Source organism: Amblyraja radiata, chromosome 18, assembly GCF_010909765.2.
Source record: "Amblyraja radiata isolate CabotCenter1 chromosome 18, sAmbRad1.1.pri, whole genome shotgun sequence".
In the NCBI taxonomy this organism is placed as follows: domain Eukaryota; kingdom Metazoa; phylum Chordata; class Chondrichthyes; order Rajiformes; family Rajidae; genus Amblyraja; species Amblyraja radiata.
The window spans coordinates 23,057,011-23,073,065 of NC_045973.1; the positions used below are offsets into that span (position 1 = coordinate 23,057,011).

A 16,055-nucleotide genomic window follows, 5' to 3' on the forward strand; every position below is an offset into this window, starting at 1 on the left:
GTGAGAAGAAAGACAAATGGAAAGTATTAGAATGAAGAAATCATCAACAACTATTTCAATACAGGAGAAGAAAGACCAGAAGTCTAAACAAAATCTGCAGACAGAAAATACCACGTGTACAATTGAAAAATGAATAATGGTTTGGATTTCTTTATTTCATCTGAATGAACAGCAAAATGTTAAATGTATGGGATATGTGGTGCAATCTTACTACAGATCCAATTACCTTATGAAAGTGTCTCCACTTTCATATTAAGAAATGAACTCCAGATCGCCAGAACTTGTGATTTAAAATATAGCTGCCACACAGTACGTTTGTTATAATCATGCCATCTAATTACTGATCATTTCTGCAAACAATATCACCTTACTTTTGTATCAACACCAGTCATTATTTTGAAAGCCCATTTCAAATTACATCTCTGCTCTGATAATAACCCAGCTTCTCCAGATTCTCCACTATCAGAAGTGCACATCAGCAGTGGTCCTTTGGGATCGAGGATGCCACCTGTTCACCTTGGTGGGTTTCAGATAATGACAAGCTTGATTTGGCATGCACATGCTCTTGGCAGCAGAGGTTGATGTTGCTTGTGAAAATGGGATGCACATTCCAGGTTGGTCTGCTTCTGTTGCCACCATTCCGCTTCATTATCAAATTGGCTCAATTTAAAATGGCAGGCTCAACGAGCCAAATGATCTATACTTGCATGTAATTTCACAAAAGATACTTGACAAATCTTGCTGTACTAACTACATTCAACCACCAGGGAGAGATCTCACCACAGGGACTGTAAAATAAATTATTTCCAGTTGAAACAGCACACAGATAAATATTCAGTAAATATGTGCTCAAAACATACATTTTTTGATGAAACATATATAGCAACTGTGACAAATTCCAAGGGATACAAGGAATATGCAGATGCTGGTTTACAAAAAAAGACACAAAATGCTGGAGTAACAACAGGTCAGGCAGCAGCTCTGGAACACATGGATAGGCGATGTTTCAGGTCGGGACCCTACTTCAGACTGATTGTAGTTAGGGGGAGGGGGCGGGAAAGAAAGTTGGAAGAGAGGTGGGGTGGAACAAAGTCTGGCAAGTGGCAGGTGGATATAGGTGAGGAAGACTTTTGATTGGCTGATGGTTGGACAATGAAAAGCAAAAAGTTGGAGATAAGGATAAAAATGGCATTAAACATGAAGGAATACAGGGGGGGGGGGGGGAAAGGGAGAAATAGATGTGCACATCTAGTTGGGACACAGGGAAGAGAGAGGAAAAAAAAAGTGGGGGGAAGGGGGATTGTGGGGAGGGGGGAGGGGGGAGGGGGGGTGGGGGTGTGTTTGTAGGATAGTTACCTAAAATTGGAGAATTCAATGTTCATACTGTTCAAAAGGGAACTGCAGATGCTGGAATATCGAAGGTACACAAAATTGCTGGGGAAACTCAGCGGGTGCAGCAGCATCTATGGAGCGAAGGAAATAGGCGACGTTTCGGGCCGAAACGTCTGAAGAAGGGTTTCGGCCCGAAACGTCGCCTATTTCCTTCGCTCCATAGATGCTACTGCACCCGCTGAGTTTCCCCAGCAATTTTGTGTACCTTCAATGTTCATACTGTTTGGTTGTAAACTACCCAAGAAGAATATGAGATGCTGTTCCTCCGGTTTGCTTGTGGCCTTAGTGGCAATAGAGGTGGCCTAGGACAGAATGGTCAACATGGAATGGGAAGGGGAGTTAAAATGGTTAGCAAATAGGAGATCCAGCAGGCCATGGCAGATCGAGCGCCAGTGTTTGGCAAAATGGTCCCCTTGTCTACATCTAGTCTCGCCAAGTAAAGGACGCCATATCGGGAGCACCAAATGCAGTAGAAACATAGAAACATAGAAAATAGGTGCAGGAGGTGGCCATTCGGCCCATCGAGCCAGCACCACCATTCATTGTGATCATGGCTGATCGTCCCCTATCAATAACCCGTGTCTGCCATCTCCCCATATCCCTTGACTCCACTAGCCCCTAGAGCTCTATCTAACTCTCTCTTAAATCCATCCAGTGAGTTGGCCTCCACTGCCCTCTGTGGCAGGGAATTCCATAAATTCACAACTTTCTGATGAGGTAGATGAGGTTAGAGGAGATGCACATGAACCTTTTTCTCACTAGGACGAACTGCTGGAGTCCCTGGATGGATGTGAAGGAGGAGGAATGGAGACAGATGTTACATCACCTGCAGTTGCAGGGGAAAGTACCTGGAAGGGGAGGTTTGGGTGGAAAGGGATGTGAACCAAGGGGTTGCGGAGGGACCTTTGCTGAAAGCAGAAAGGGGTAGGGATGGGAAAATATGACTGGTGGTGGGAGTATGATTTGTTGGATGTGGAGGCTGGTGCAATGAAAGGTAAGGACCAGGTGAACACTATCCTTGTCCTGTCTTGGGGGAGGATAAAAGTAGACTATGAGACACAAAGGGTGAGGGATCCATCTACAACAGCAGAGGGGAAACCATGTGTACAAAAGAAAAAGGACCATCTTGGATGTCCTGGAATGGAAAGCCTCATCTTGAAAGTATATGCAACGGAAATTAATAAATTGAGAAATGGGGATGATTTTTTTGCAAAAGGTGGGGTGGGATGAGGTCTAGTCCAAATAACTGTGGGAGTCAGTGGATTTGTTATAAATGTCAATATACAAGGAATGTCAATATTCTGCTGAAAGAAAATCATAGGTAATTATGAAGACACCATTCACTATTAAGCAGACACATGGGCAGTTACCCAGGATGTACATGAAAACATAAAGTTAAGATTTTCCCAGCATCAGGCCTGATATAGCAGCAGCAATTTCCCTGAACTACTTGAATTATTGGAGAAAAATAAACTATATGCTGATTGAGTACGTAGGATATTGAAAAATTGAGATGGTTACGATGAGAAAAAGGGTGCAAACAAAGAAGTCTAGTTGAGTGTGAAGAGAAAGCTTTCAATGAGAAGGTGCAGTGGAGGAAATGAGTGTTATGGCTTAGCATGCATCAGGCTGAAGCAGAGTCAAGGTGAAGCCAGATATTCCAGTGCAAAAGGTTCCTCCAGGGCCAAAAGGATTGTTGAGGTAGGTGATGGCAAAGAGATTCAAGAGAGTTTATTGTCATGTGTCCCAGATAGGACAATTAAATTCTTGTTTTGCTTCAGCACAACAGAATATAGAAGGCATAAATAAATACAGAACAGATCAGTGTGGCCATATACCATTGAATATATATATACACACATAAATAAGCAGATAAAGATAAAGTGCAATGGGCTATTAATGTTCAGAGTTTTGTTTGAGTTGAATTTAATAGCCTGATGGCTGTGGGGAAGTAGCTATTCCTCAACCTGGATGTTGCAGATTTCAGGCTCCTGTACCTTCTACCTGAAGGCAGCGGGGAGATGAGTGTGTGGCCAGGATGGTGTGAATCCTTGATGATGCTGGCAGCCTTTTTGAGGCAGCGACTATGATAGGTCCCATCGATGGTAGGGAGGTCAGAGCTGATGATGGACTGGGCAGTGTTTACAACTATTTGCAGTCTTTTCCGCTCCTGGGCGCTCAAGTTGCCGAACCAAGCCACGATGCAACCTGTCAGCATGCTCTCTACTGTGCACCTGTAGAAGTTCGAGAGAGTCCTCCTTGACATACCGACTCTCCGTAATCTTCTCAGGAAAGCGCTGATGAGCTTTCTTTCTAATTGCATCAGTTTTCTCGGACCAGGAGAGATCTTCAGAGATGTGCACGCCCAGGAATTTGAAGCTCTTAACCCTCTCCACCATTGACCCGTTGATATAAACGGGACTATGGGTCCCCATTCTACCACTTCCAAAGTCCACAATCAGTTCCTTGGTTTTGCTGGTGTTGAGAGCCAGGTTATTGTGTCATTTGGTCAAACGCTCGATCTCACTTCTATACTCCGACTCATCTCCATCAGTGATACGTCCCACAACAGTGGTGTCGTCAGCGAACTTGATGATGGAGTTCGTACTATGACCGGCTACGCAGTCATGAGTATAGAGTGAGTACAGCAGGGGGCTGAGCACGCAGCCTTGAGGTGATCCCGTGCTGATTGTTATCAAGGCTGACACATTTCCAGCAATACAGACAGACTGTGTGAATGAGGAAGTCGAGGATCCAATTGCAGAGGGATATTGCAAAGATAGACAATAGATAATAGGTGCAGGAGTAGGCCATTCGGCCCTTCGAGCCAGCACCGCCATTCACTGTGATCATGGCTGATCATCCACAATCAGTACCCCGTTCCTGCCTTCTCCCCATATCCCTTCACTCCTCTATCTTTAAGAGATCTATCTAACTCTCTCTTGAAAACCTCCAGAGAATTGGCCTCCACTGCTTTCTGAGGCAGAGAATTCCACAGATTCACAACTCTCTGTGTGAAAATTGTTATCCTCATCTCGTCTGAATGGCTTACCCTTTATTCTTAAACTGTGACCCCTGGTTCTGGACTCTCCCAACATCGGGAACAGGTTTCCTGCCTCTAGCATGTCCAAACCCTTAATAATCTTATATGTTTCAATAAGATCCCCTCTCATCCTTCTAAATTCCAGAGTATACAAGCCCAGCCGCTCCATTCTATCAACATATGACAGTTCCGCCATCCCGGGAATTAATCTTGTGAACCTACCCTGCACTCCCTCAATAGCAAGAATAATGAAGAAAAATCACAAATTAATTTACTCTAACAAGTGGAACTGGAAAAGATCAAATAATTAAGGGGCACCATCTCATGTGAGGAGTGGGGTGAGATTTCAATTTACTGAGCATGGAGTGATAGGAGTGTGGAAGCCAATGTCCAGTATGGGGATAAAAGTGTGGGATTCAATGGTGATGGAGGTAGAAGTATGTGTTTTAGTGGAATGAAACGGGGATGGGAATGTGGAATTTAATGGAGTGGACCGGGGCTGGGAACGTGGGTTTCAGTGGAGTGAGTTTGAGAATGGGAGTTTAGTTTAAGTGCAGAGAGAGTGGATTTCAGTGGAGTGAGTCTGGTGATGACAGTGTGGAACTTAATGTACAGAGAGCAGAGATAGAAATTCAGGTGTTGGTGCACTATTACTACGGAAAGGAGTTGGGATTGAGTACTGTTGCAAGAATTATCCAGAGAAACGTTATGTGCAACGTAAATATGTGTGGGAATGGGGAATTTAGTGGAACGATGCCAGGAATGGGCATCACAGGTCAATTTAGTATTGTATGAAGGAGAATGAGACTATGGGATTAGTGGAATGAAATGCCGTTGCAAATTTTAGTTCGGTGAGTTCGGGGCTTGGTGTGTGGGATTTAATTCCATGAGATAAGGAATATGCCTGTGAGATTTAGTGAATTGCCACAAGGAGTTAAAATGTGATTTTAGTTTATTCAGATCAAGAATAGGTAGGTGTATAGGATTCAGTGTAATGAGACCAGGGATGCAGTTGAGAATTCATCAAGATTGGCAAGGAATGGGAGGGTGTGATTTGGTGCAATGAAATAATTTAAAATTAAAATGTAGTCATTAGGTAAAATTAAGGTAGCAATAATCAAATAATTACCTTGGAAACATACAGTTAGGGAGAGCATGCAGGCTCCACACAGACAACACCGGAGGCCAGGATGAACAGGGTCTAGCTGTGTCAGCAGCTCTGTGGCCACATCACTGTGCCAGCCCTGTTGCTCAGTGGCTTCCTTTACTTTTCAGAGATCGTTCAGAACAATGAAAATATAAGATAAGTAGGAGGATAATAAAAATTTGGACTTCACTCACCCGCAGATAGAATGGAAACTTTCTGCCATAAAATCCAACCCTGAAGAATTCTGGTTCCAGGCGCTGCTGCTCCAGTATGTTGTCATAATATGCAGCTTCCATTTTCTGTTAACAGTAGCAAAAACTATTGGTTATCTGAATCATTGAACGTATAATTTTGTTAAAATTGAGACATCAAGAGAAAAGTTAAAAGGAAGAACATTCCTATAGAATACTTTAAAGTATGTATGTTTCACTCTCTTTAATGAAGCCATGCCTCAGCTGGTATTAACTTTGGCTCAGAGAATTTTTAGCTCAAACCTATTGATTGGGTCTTCTGAGTTGTATGAGAAAATAATGTAATGTTGGAAGCACCATCTATAACAAAGTTGTTAGTGGGTAAACTTTCCTGATGTATTTTACTTCATTATTACAGTGACTATACTTCAGAAAGTACTTTATTGGCCATAAAGGCCAATTGGCCATTATTGACCATTTGGGCGGCACGGTGGCGCAGCGGTAGAGTTGCTGCCTTACAGCGAATGAGACCCGGGTTCGATCCTGACTACGGGTGCTGTCTGTATGGAGTTTGTACTTTCTCCTCGTAACCTGCATGGGGTTTCTCTGGAATCTTCAATTTCCTCCCACACTCAAAAAGACGTACAGGTTTGTAGGTTAATTGGCTTGGTAAATGTAAAAATTGTTCCTAGCCTGTGTAGGATAGTGTTAGTGTGCAGGGATCGCTGGTCGGCGTGGACCCGGTGGGCTGAAGGGCCTGTTTCCACGCTGTATCTCTAAACTAAACCAGGATCCCCTCTATATCCTGTAACTCCGATCTCACTCCCTGTGCCCCCACTCGTAACAAGGACAGAGTTCCCCTTGTCCTCACCTTCCACCCCACCAGCCGTCACATACAACAGACAATCCTCTGACATTTTTGCCACCTCCAACGGGATCCCACCACTGGCCACATCTTCCCATCTCCTCCCCTTTCGGCTATCCGCAGAGACCACTCCCTCTGTAACTCCCTGGTCAATTTGTCCCTTCCCACCCAAACCACCCCCCCCACTGGTACTTTCCCTTGCAACTGCAGGAAATGCTACACTTGTTGCTTTACACCCCCCCCCCCCCTCCTCCCCTTGACTCCATCCAAGGATCCAAGCAGTCTTTCCAGGTGAGGCAGAGGTTCACCTGCACCTCCACAAACCTCATCTATTGCATCCGCTGCTCTAGTTGTCAGCTACGCTACATGGGTGAGACCAAGCGTAGGCTTGGCCATCGCTTCGCCCAACACCTCAGCTCGGTTCACACTAACCAACCTGATCTCCCTGTGGCCCAGCACTTCAACTCCCCCTCCCATTACGAATCTGACCTTTCTGTCCTGGACCTCCTCCATGGCCAGAGTGAGTCCCATCGCAAATCGGAGGAGCAGCACCTCATTTTTCGCTTGGGCAGTTTACACCCCAGCTGTATGAACATTGACTTCTCCAATTTCAGGTAGTCCTTGCTTTCTCCCTCCTTCCCCTCTCCTTCCCAGCTCTCCCACAGCCCACTGTCTCCGCCTCTTCCTTTCTTCTTCCCGTGATTTGGGATGTACTGATGTCATGAAAAGTAAACTGGTACATATAGCATAGAAAAGTACAGCAAAGCAACATATCTTTCGACCCATGTGCCTATCGAAAACCTCAAACATCATTATCATATCTGTTTTCACCACCACCCTAGTAGTGCATTCCATATTATATATTTGCATCATTAATTTTATTCACCAGGAAATTTGGTTTGAGCAACCTGTGGCTTTGTGAATGACTTTGCATTACATACCCGAATCCAGCTGAGACTGTGGTAATCGTAGAAGACTTCATATTGACTTGCCAATTCCCGGCAGAGAGGGATCCCATACTCCCAGCACTGAACAAAAAATAAAATGAAAAGTGAATTCAATGTAAAAATATAAAAATGTTTAATTATAAAGAGGCCATTACTAGAACAAAGACCAATTCTGCCAGTGTTCCTTTAGTCAAGAGATTCACACATTGTGAAAGCACAGTGGGCCTGGAATACAGGTGAGGCTAATAGCATCCGAGCTGCAAGCCTAAGCTCTGAGAATCCAAGTAATTCTACTTTCCACTGTGCAGGGCCTGGATCTAGTTACTCACCAATCATCAGAAGGTTTGGATTGATTTGCTTAGAATTTTAGAAGTTTTACTTTTATCTAATTGTCCCTTACAGAAACTTTAATAAATGATTTCAGTGACCCATACATTAATAACATTAATTGATTTTCCTGTTGGTTCCCTGTGGTTTATTGTGGGTTGTTCTGAACTGGTCTAGAACTGATTATATTCCCTTAACATATATATTTAAAAAATCTAATAAATTGTAAGGCGACATGGTGCCGCAGTGGTAGAGTTGCTGCCTTATAGTGCCAGAGACCCGGGTTCGATCCTGATTCTGGGTGCTGCCTGTATGGAGTTTGTACGTTCTTTCTTGACCTGCGTGGGTTTTCTTCAGGCGCTCCGGTTTCCTCCCACATTCCAAAGACGTACAAGTTTGTAGGATAATTGGCTTGGTAAAATTGTAAATTGTCCCTAGTGTGCGTAAGATAATGCTGGTGTGCGAGGATCGCTGTTTGTCTTGAACTCGTTGGGCCAAAGGGTCTGTTTCCACGCTGTATCTCTAAACTAAACTTGTAGAAACACTTGCAGAAATTGTAAACTTTGTTTGTTACTGTTTAAAGTGCTTGGTATGTTTAGAAGTCTTATAATCTTCTTGTTTACTAAAATACAATACAATATAATACAATGAACTTTATTTTTCCGTTAGGAACTTTGGTTTCAGCAGCCATACAACAAAAAGAACCAATTTTACAAGACACACAACCAACTCAATTCACACAGACATCCATTACTGCGAATCTCCTCTTCACTGTGATGGAAGGCAAAGTCTTGTCTCTCCCTTGCTCCCATCCTCTCCCGATGTTAAAGACCCTGGCGGGCGATGGTAAGTCCCGCGGCCGCTAAGGCAGCGCTGGCGATGTAAGGCCCTGCTCCGGGTCTTAATGTTGGAGCCCCTGGCGGGCGATGATAAGTCCCGCGGCCGTTAAAGCCGCGCCGGGCAATGTCAGGTCCCGTTCCGGGCCGTTTTCAGCCCCGAAAAGCAGTATCCCACCAGGGACCCGCGAGCTCCCGATGTCACCGTCCACAGGCCTGCAGCTGGAGCCCCAGAAGCCCTGAAGTCTGGTTGCAACCACGCGCCACCACAGCTCCCCACACTCCGAGGCTGGCCAGCCCCACGATGGTAAGTCCGCAGGCTCTGCGACTGGAGCCCCCAGGTCGTTCCGGCTGGAGGCCGCACCACGGTGCTAGGCCCCAACGACAACGGAGACCCGACAGGGAAAAGGTCTGGTCGCCCGTGCAGGGAAGAGATTTAAAAGTTTCCCCCACCCCTCACATCTACACAGTTAAAAACAATATAAAAACCATAGCAAACTAAACATTGAACGGGACATTGTACCGGTGTCAGAGGTAATGGGGAGAAGGCAGGAGAATGGAGTGAGGAGGGAGAGATAGGTCAGCCAAGATTAAATGGCAGAGTAGACTTGATGGGCCGAATGGCCTAATTCTGCTCCTATCACATAATCATATAGAGCACATTAGCTTTACATTTGAGTCTTTCTTTGTTAAATGCTTTTAATGTTGCTGATGCCTTTCGAAACACTGAGTCTGTTGATAGTTTTTGATAGTTCCAGCTAAGTCTGTTGACAAAGACTCTTTTGCATTTTGACAGCAAGTTTGCTTTGGACACCCCTGGGGCTCATGTTGTCGACCTCCCTGTGGTGAGCCATGTCATCTGATGTCAGTCAGGCCAACGACAACAAACAGAGACAGCAGCAGCGCCGCAGCTTGACGCCAACCCGGAGCATGTGCCCTTTTTAGGGCGGGCACCTACGGATGTCGAACTTGATGACATCCCCCTGCTGCAGACTTCTGCTGCCTCAAATGCAAGAAGAAGTAGAAGAAGAAGAAGAATACCCCTGCATGATCCCATTCTGATGCGGAAAGCCCTCAGCCACACCATCAAGAATTTTTCACAGAGGTTTATGGAAGCTCTCACCAGGATATTAATGAATCTGCTTCAAAGGCACAGATTTAACAACTATTGGCAGCTGATGGAAACCAGTAAGGTCAGCATCCAATTACTAAAGGTACCAGCGGTCCTGAGCAGAAGCTCTGGCACTGACCTTCCCCTTGTTGAAGTAGTTGATAACCTGGCGACACAATCCTTCCTTGCGCTGCCACTTGTTTTGTGCTGGGTAGTGCAGAAATTCCCGTAAGGGCCTATCCTCCCACTGAAGCAGTTCCCAGTATAGCATCAGTGTAAATGCTGCCTCTAAAGGAGAGAAAAAACTCAATTCAAGAGAGCAGGGAAATTAAGAAACAGTCTACATTATCACAAAATCAATGAGATCTTAGTGTTATACATCTGTGGGATTTGAGGAAAAATTAAGTTTCTCCCCTGCTACATTGAACTACTGACTGTACTCTCCCAAGGTCTGCCAATCCCTGGATTTAATTAACAGGAAAATCTACTGCAAGTTGCCTCTCATTAACACTGTGGTTCCAGATTCCAATCAATATGAATTAGTTAATCGTTTGGTTTCAAATATTCCAAATTCCCTCCCATAGAATATACTGTAAAGTACACAGGAGCTGTATTCTGATAGCATGGAGCTAGCCCCTGTTAGTGTCTCCCAAATCATTTCCAGTGACGAATGAGAAGTCCTAATGGATGATAGAGCAGCACAGCGAACCTTATCCTATCCACATGCATGAATTGTCAATATAGTCTCAGTGATCAGCTACCTGCCTCACCTGATCTTCATAATTAATTATGCATCACATACAGTTCCTGGGTCAGTGGGGAAACATATTTTATTTTATTGATTTGTTTACAACCTAAAAAAGTGTAGGACACCAACAAGAGTGAAGAAAACATGAAAGGCATGAAGGTAAAGCAATGCCCGATCAAGTCAGCAGGCACATTTCTGCATAACTTACAGCAACTTAGTAAAGATTTACTAGAGACTTAGATAGAGCTCCAGGGGCTAGTGGAATCATGGGGTAAGGGGAGAATGCAAGGGTTACTGTTGTGAATGACCAGCCATGATCACAATGAATGGCGGTGTAGGCTCGAAGGGCCAAATGGGCTCCTCCTGCAGCTATTTTCTATGTTTCTATGTTCAAACTAGTTTTATGTTATTCCACTTTCTTATCAATTTAAAAAACTTAAACTTAAAAAAAAAAAATTTCAGACTCAAGGTCCAGATAAAAGATGACATTACATAGAATAGATTACATATAAAAACGCCATAAAATACATATAAAAGCTTAGTAAATTACTTATAAAAGCATCATAAAATAAATATTAAAAAAACAATGCATGGTTTAAAATGCAGAATAAAATGAAAGATCAGTGTCCTACAACTAGACCAATGTCTCCACAGCTGGGATTGGTAGCGTGTAGTGCTAAATCTATGTTTGATAAGACCAAGATAATTTCATTTTCAGAGGCATTAATCCTGCAAATAAATTTATACATATGATTTCTTAGGATACCGTTTAAAGTACTGACTCCTGCAGCCACAAACATTTCACTTGCACAACATCATCTAGGTTTCTTTAGTGGTATTCTCACTGCATCATTATACGCTACTTTAAGTCTCTGTATACTTGTTTTTACAGAGACATTTTCACTACATCTGTACACACACCAAACTTGCGTAAGAGAATATTCGCTTGTACATACAGCATACGACGTTGCCTATAAATATCCTCATCATCTGTCATTTGTTCTGTAATAAAATGTTCTAGATATTGTACCTTATTACAGACACTAAGATTATTGTCAGACAATTTAAAATCAGGACATTTTAGATATTTATCCTCTTTGGTTCTACAGATCATAACAGCACTCTTACCAGCATTAAATTTGATATCATGTTCCACACCATACACAGAACATATAGTAAGGAGCTGCTGGAGACCAGCGCTAGATGGATTAAAGACCACAAGATCACTGCATATACATAATATGGTTCACTAAAGTATTACCAATCATGCACCCAGTGTTACAGGCTTTCAATTGCTTGGAGAGCTCATCAATATAAAGATTTAAACAGACTGGGGACAAAATTCCCCCTTGTCTAACACCATTGCTAACCCTAAATGGGGCTGAGACCCTATTGCCCCATTTTACTTGCATAGTCTGGTGGGCATACCAGTAAGCCAGAATTCTCACAATGTATTTAGGCATCCCTCTATGCCTCAATTTAACAAATAGCTTTCTATGATTAACACGATCAAAGGCTTTGGAAGCATCAACAAAGCACATAAGAATTGATGAGTTTTTATCTCTATATTTGTTTACAATCTCCTTTAGGGCATATATATACAAGTCAGTGCCATGTTTAGCTTTAAAACCAAACTGGGTATATGTGGAGTTAACAAACTCATTTAATCTATCCAGCAGAATTCTTTCTAGGACTTTTGACAATATGCTGGCTAAAGCTATGGGCCTGTAATTATTCAGGCTGCCTACTTTACCAGCTTTGTCCTTAATGACCGGCACTAGCAGAACAGACAACATTGATTCTGGTAGCAAGCCATGAATCATAAAGCCATTCAAACAAATAGCAAGGAGAGGAGCTATCCACATACTCGCATACTTAAGATGTTCAGCAGAAATATGATCCACTCCCTACACATTAAGGTAAATTTTTACAGGGGCCCATTAACCTATAAAACTGCATCCCTTTGGGATGTGGGAGGATACTCTGGAATTTAGAAGGATGAGAGGGTATCTTATTGAAACATATAAGATTATTAAGGGTTTGGACACGTTAGAGGCAGGAAACATGTTCCCGATGTTGTGGGAGTCCAGAACCAGGGGCCACAATTTAAGAATAAGGGGTAAGCCATTCAGAACGGAGATGAGAAAACACTTTTTCACACAGAGAGTTGTGAGTCTGTGGAATTCTCTGCCTCAGAGGGCGGTGGAGACCGGTTCTCTGGATACTTTCAAGAGAGAGCTAGATAGGGCTGTTAAAGATAGCGGACTCAGAGAATATGGGGAGAAGGCAGGAACGGGGTACTGATTGAGGATGATCAGCCATGATCACATTGAAGGGCGGTGCTGGCTCGAAGGGCCGAATGGGCTACTCCTGCACCTATTGTCTATTGTCTATTAAAACTGGAGCACACGGAGGAAACTCATGCAAACACAGGAAGAACATGCAAACTCCACACACACAGCACCCGAGGCAGGATCGAACCTAGGTCTCTGGCACTGTGAGGCCCACTAGTTTTAGATTCTGCTACCCTGGGGGGAAAAAAACTGTGACTATGTCTTCTATCTATGTCCCATGATTTTATAAACCTCTCACCCCTTTGGCTCCTTCACTCCAGGGCCGTCAAACACTCATTATACATTAACCCATTTATTCCTGGGATAGTTCTCGTAAACCTCACTAGACCCTCTCCAGTGCCTGCACATCCTTCCTCAGATATGCGGCCCAAGATTGCTCACAATACTTCAAATGAGGTCTGACCAGCGCCTTATAAAGCCTCAGCATTACATCCGTTTTTGTATTCTAGTCCTCTCGAAACAAATGGTAGCATTGCGTTTGCCGTCAATACATTCTCCTCCCCATTTAGAAAATAATCTACGCCTTTATTCCTACTATCAAAATGCATGACTCCGCACTTTGCTACGCTGTATTCTTCCTGCTACTTCTCTGCCCACTCTCCCAACCTTTTCACAACTAATTGTTAATTTACATTATTTAACAAGTATTTACCCAAGAAATGCGCATAACACCATTAAAGGCTGTGTGCCTCCAATTCTTCAATGGTGTCGGATTAGGAAAAAAGGAAGTGCAACGAGACCTGGGTGTCCTTATACACCAGTCACTGAAAGTAAACATGCAGGTACAGCAGGCAGTGAAGAAAGCTAATGGCATGTTGGCCTTCATAACGAGAGGATTTGAGTATAGGAGTAAAAAGGTTCTTCTGCAATTGTACAGCGCCCTGGTGAGACCACATCTGGAGTTTTGTGCAGTTTTGGTCTCCTAATTTGAGGAAGGACATCCTTGCTACTGAGGCAGTACAGCGTAGGTTCACGAGGTTAATCCCCAGGATGGCAGGACTGTCATATGAGGAAAGATTGGATAGACTGGGGTTGTACTCACAGGAATTTAGAAGGATGCGAGGGGATCTTTTAGAAACATATAAAATTATAAAAGGACTGGACAAGCTAGATGCAGGAAAATGTTTCCCAATGTTGGGGGAGTCCAGAACCAGGGGCCACTGTTTAAGAATAAAGGGGCCATTTAAAACTGAGATGAGAAAAAACGTTTTCACCCAGAGAGTTGTGAATTTGTGGAATTCTCTGCCACAGAAGACAGTGGAGGCCAATTCACTGGATACATTTTAAAGAGTTAGGTAGAGCTCTAGGAGCTGGCGGAAACAAGGGATATGGGGAGAAGGCAGACACGGGTTACTGATTGTGGATGATCAGCCATGATCACAATGAATGGCGGTGCTGGCTCGAAGGGCCAAATGGCCTCCTCCTGCACTTATTTTCTATGTTTCACTCAACTCACAAGCCCATCACATACATTTGATGCTGTTATGTAAAGATACACACCATCATCCATCCTGTGAGTAATTTTTTAACTGAATACACTGAGTATAAAATGATCATACAGCACATTAGTCACAGCAATATGGCTGATGACTCCCGCTAAAAAATTCACCACATTCTCATGACATGCTCAGAAATTGGAACACTTGTTAAACAAATGTTTATTCAATTATGTGGATTTAAGTTGAAGTTACTGGGGCTTTTGGAAGTTGAATTGCATATTATACTATCCTTGCATCAATGTTCTCTTCTGCTGTAAGTGACTCCACTAATATGTTGGCATTTGGGATACTCGGGAGTTTTTCCTCCTCCAAACGGCAGAGACTGCCGATGACAAATTTTAAAGTAATTCCGAATATAAAATGGCACAGAGTTGCTGCCTTCCAGCGCCAGATACCTGGGTTTGATCCTGACTATGGGTGCTGGAGTTTGTACGTTCTCCCTGTGACCGCATGGGTTTTCTCTGGGTGCTTCAGTTTCCTCCCACACTCCAAAGGCATACAGGTTTGTAGGTTTCTGTGGCTTCTGTACATTGTAAATTATCCCTAGTATGTTGGATAGTGCTAGTGTACGGGGTGATCGTGGACATGGTGGGCCGAAGGGCCTGCTTCCACACGGTATCCATAAAGTCTAAAACACCATAATCTGAAGATTCATTGTGCATATTTCTTCCTTTTCTGGATATCAGAATCCATTGGTTTACTTGGTTATAATTAACCTCTTGTAAGTAATACTGTACAATTTACAAGGATGGGCAGTGTTTATTGAAGCCCATTCAGCTGTTCCTAATGTAAATCAGATATCTTTCAAGAATAACATTTAAATTGTAGCAGAGGGATCTCCATTATTGTCAATTGGCTTTGTCATTAACCTTCGCGATCATGAAATTCGATAATCGGATATATTTGATGATTCGATGAAGCGTAACAGATTGTGTCGGATTAATGAGATTTGACTTCACTTGCACCCCAAGGTTTCTCCGTTCATCAACACTGCCTAGGGCTGTGTCATACACTGTGTATGTCCTGTCCTGGTTTAACTTACTAAAATGCATCAGTTTGCACTTGTCAAAATTCCATCTGACATTCCTCAATTTACATTCTCAGTTGATAAACACCCATTGTAACTTCAAATAATCTTAAATGTCCATTCATTCCACCTTCTCAAGCACTCAATGCATATTTTTAAGGGTCCAACCACAAATTTCCATTTACAGGGGTTTCCGGGCTTATTTACAATAAGGTATGCCTCTCCAGGATATATCTCTCTAGGATACATAAGCTTAAATAAGGTTTGAAGATTTAATAATACAAACACGAGTAAAACTACTCAGGCTCGCAAGCCAGTTCCAGAATTCAATAACATCATGGTTCATCTGATCGTAACTACAACTCTGCATTCCCTTTGTCACTCCAGAAACCTTGTACCTTCTTCCTTACCAAGTATCCAGCTACTTCTGACTTACAAAATTGAAAGCCTGCTTCCATTGCTCTTTGAGGGAGAGAGTTCCAAAGACTCACAGAACTCTGAGAAATAATAATCACCTGATCTCTCTCTTAAATGGACGATCCCTTATTTTTAAACAGTGACTTCTCCA

General features: G+C 43.2%; 1 protein-coding gene across 5 annotated transcripts in view; it reads right to left on the minus strand.

The window, feature by feature from the left end:
- dock3 (dedicator of cytokinesis 3) overlaps positions 1 to 16,055 on the minus strand; it is a 366,678-nt gene that overhangs the window by 44,450 nt on the left and 306,173 nt on the right. For all 5 annotated transcript variants that reach the window (XR_004414644.1, XM_033036842.1, XM_033036845.1 and 2 more), the window contains 3 exons: positions 9,999 to 10,147; positions 7,580 to 7,666; positions 5,777 to 5,881 (listed from right to left, as the gene is read on the minus strand). Coding sequence is in view for 4 of the 5 variants with exons in the window: in XM_033036842.1 (XP_032892733.1) it covers positions 5,777 to 5,881; positions 7,580 to 7,666; positions 9,999 to 10,147 (341 nt within the window). In the remaining variant the exon portion in view is untranslated. The remainder of the gene's footprint in view (positions 1 to 5,776; positions 5,882 to 7,579; positions 7,667 to 9,998; positions 10,148 to 16,055) is intronic.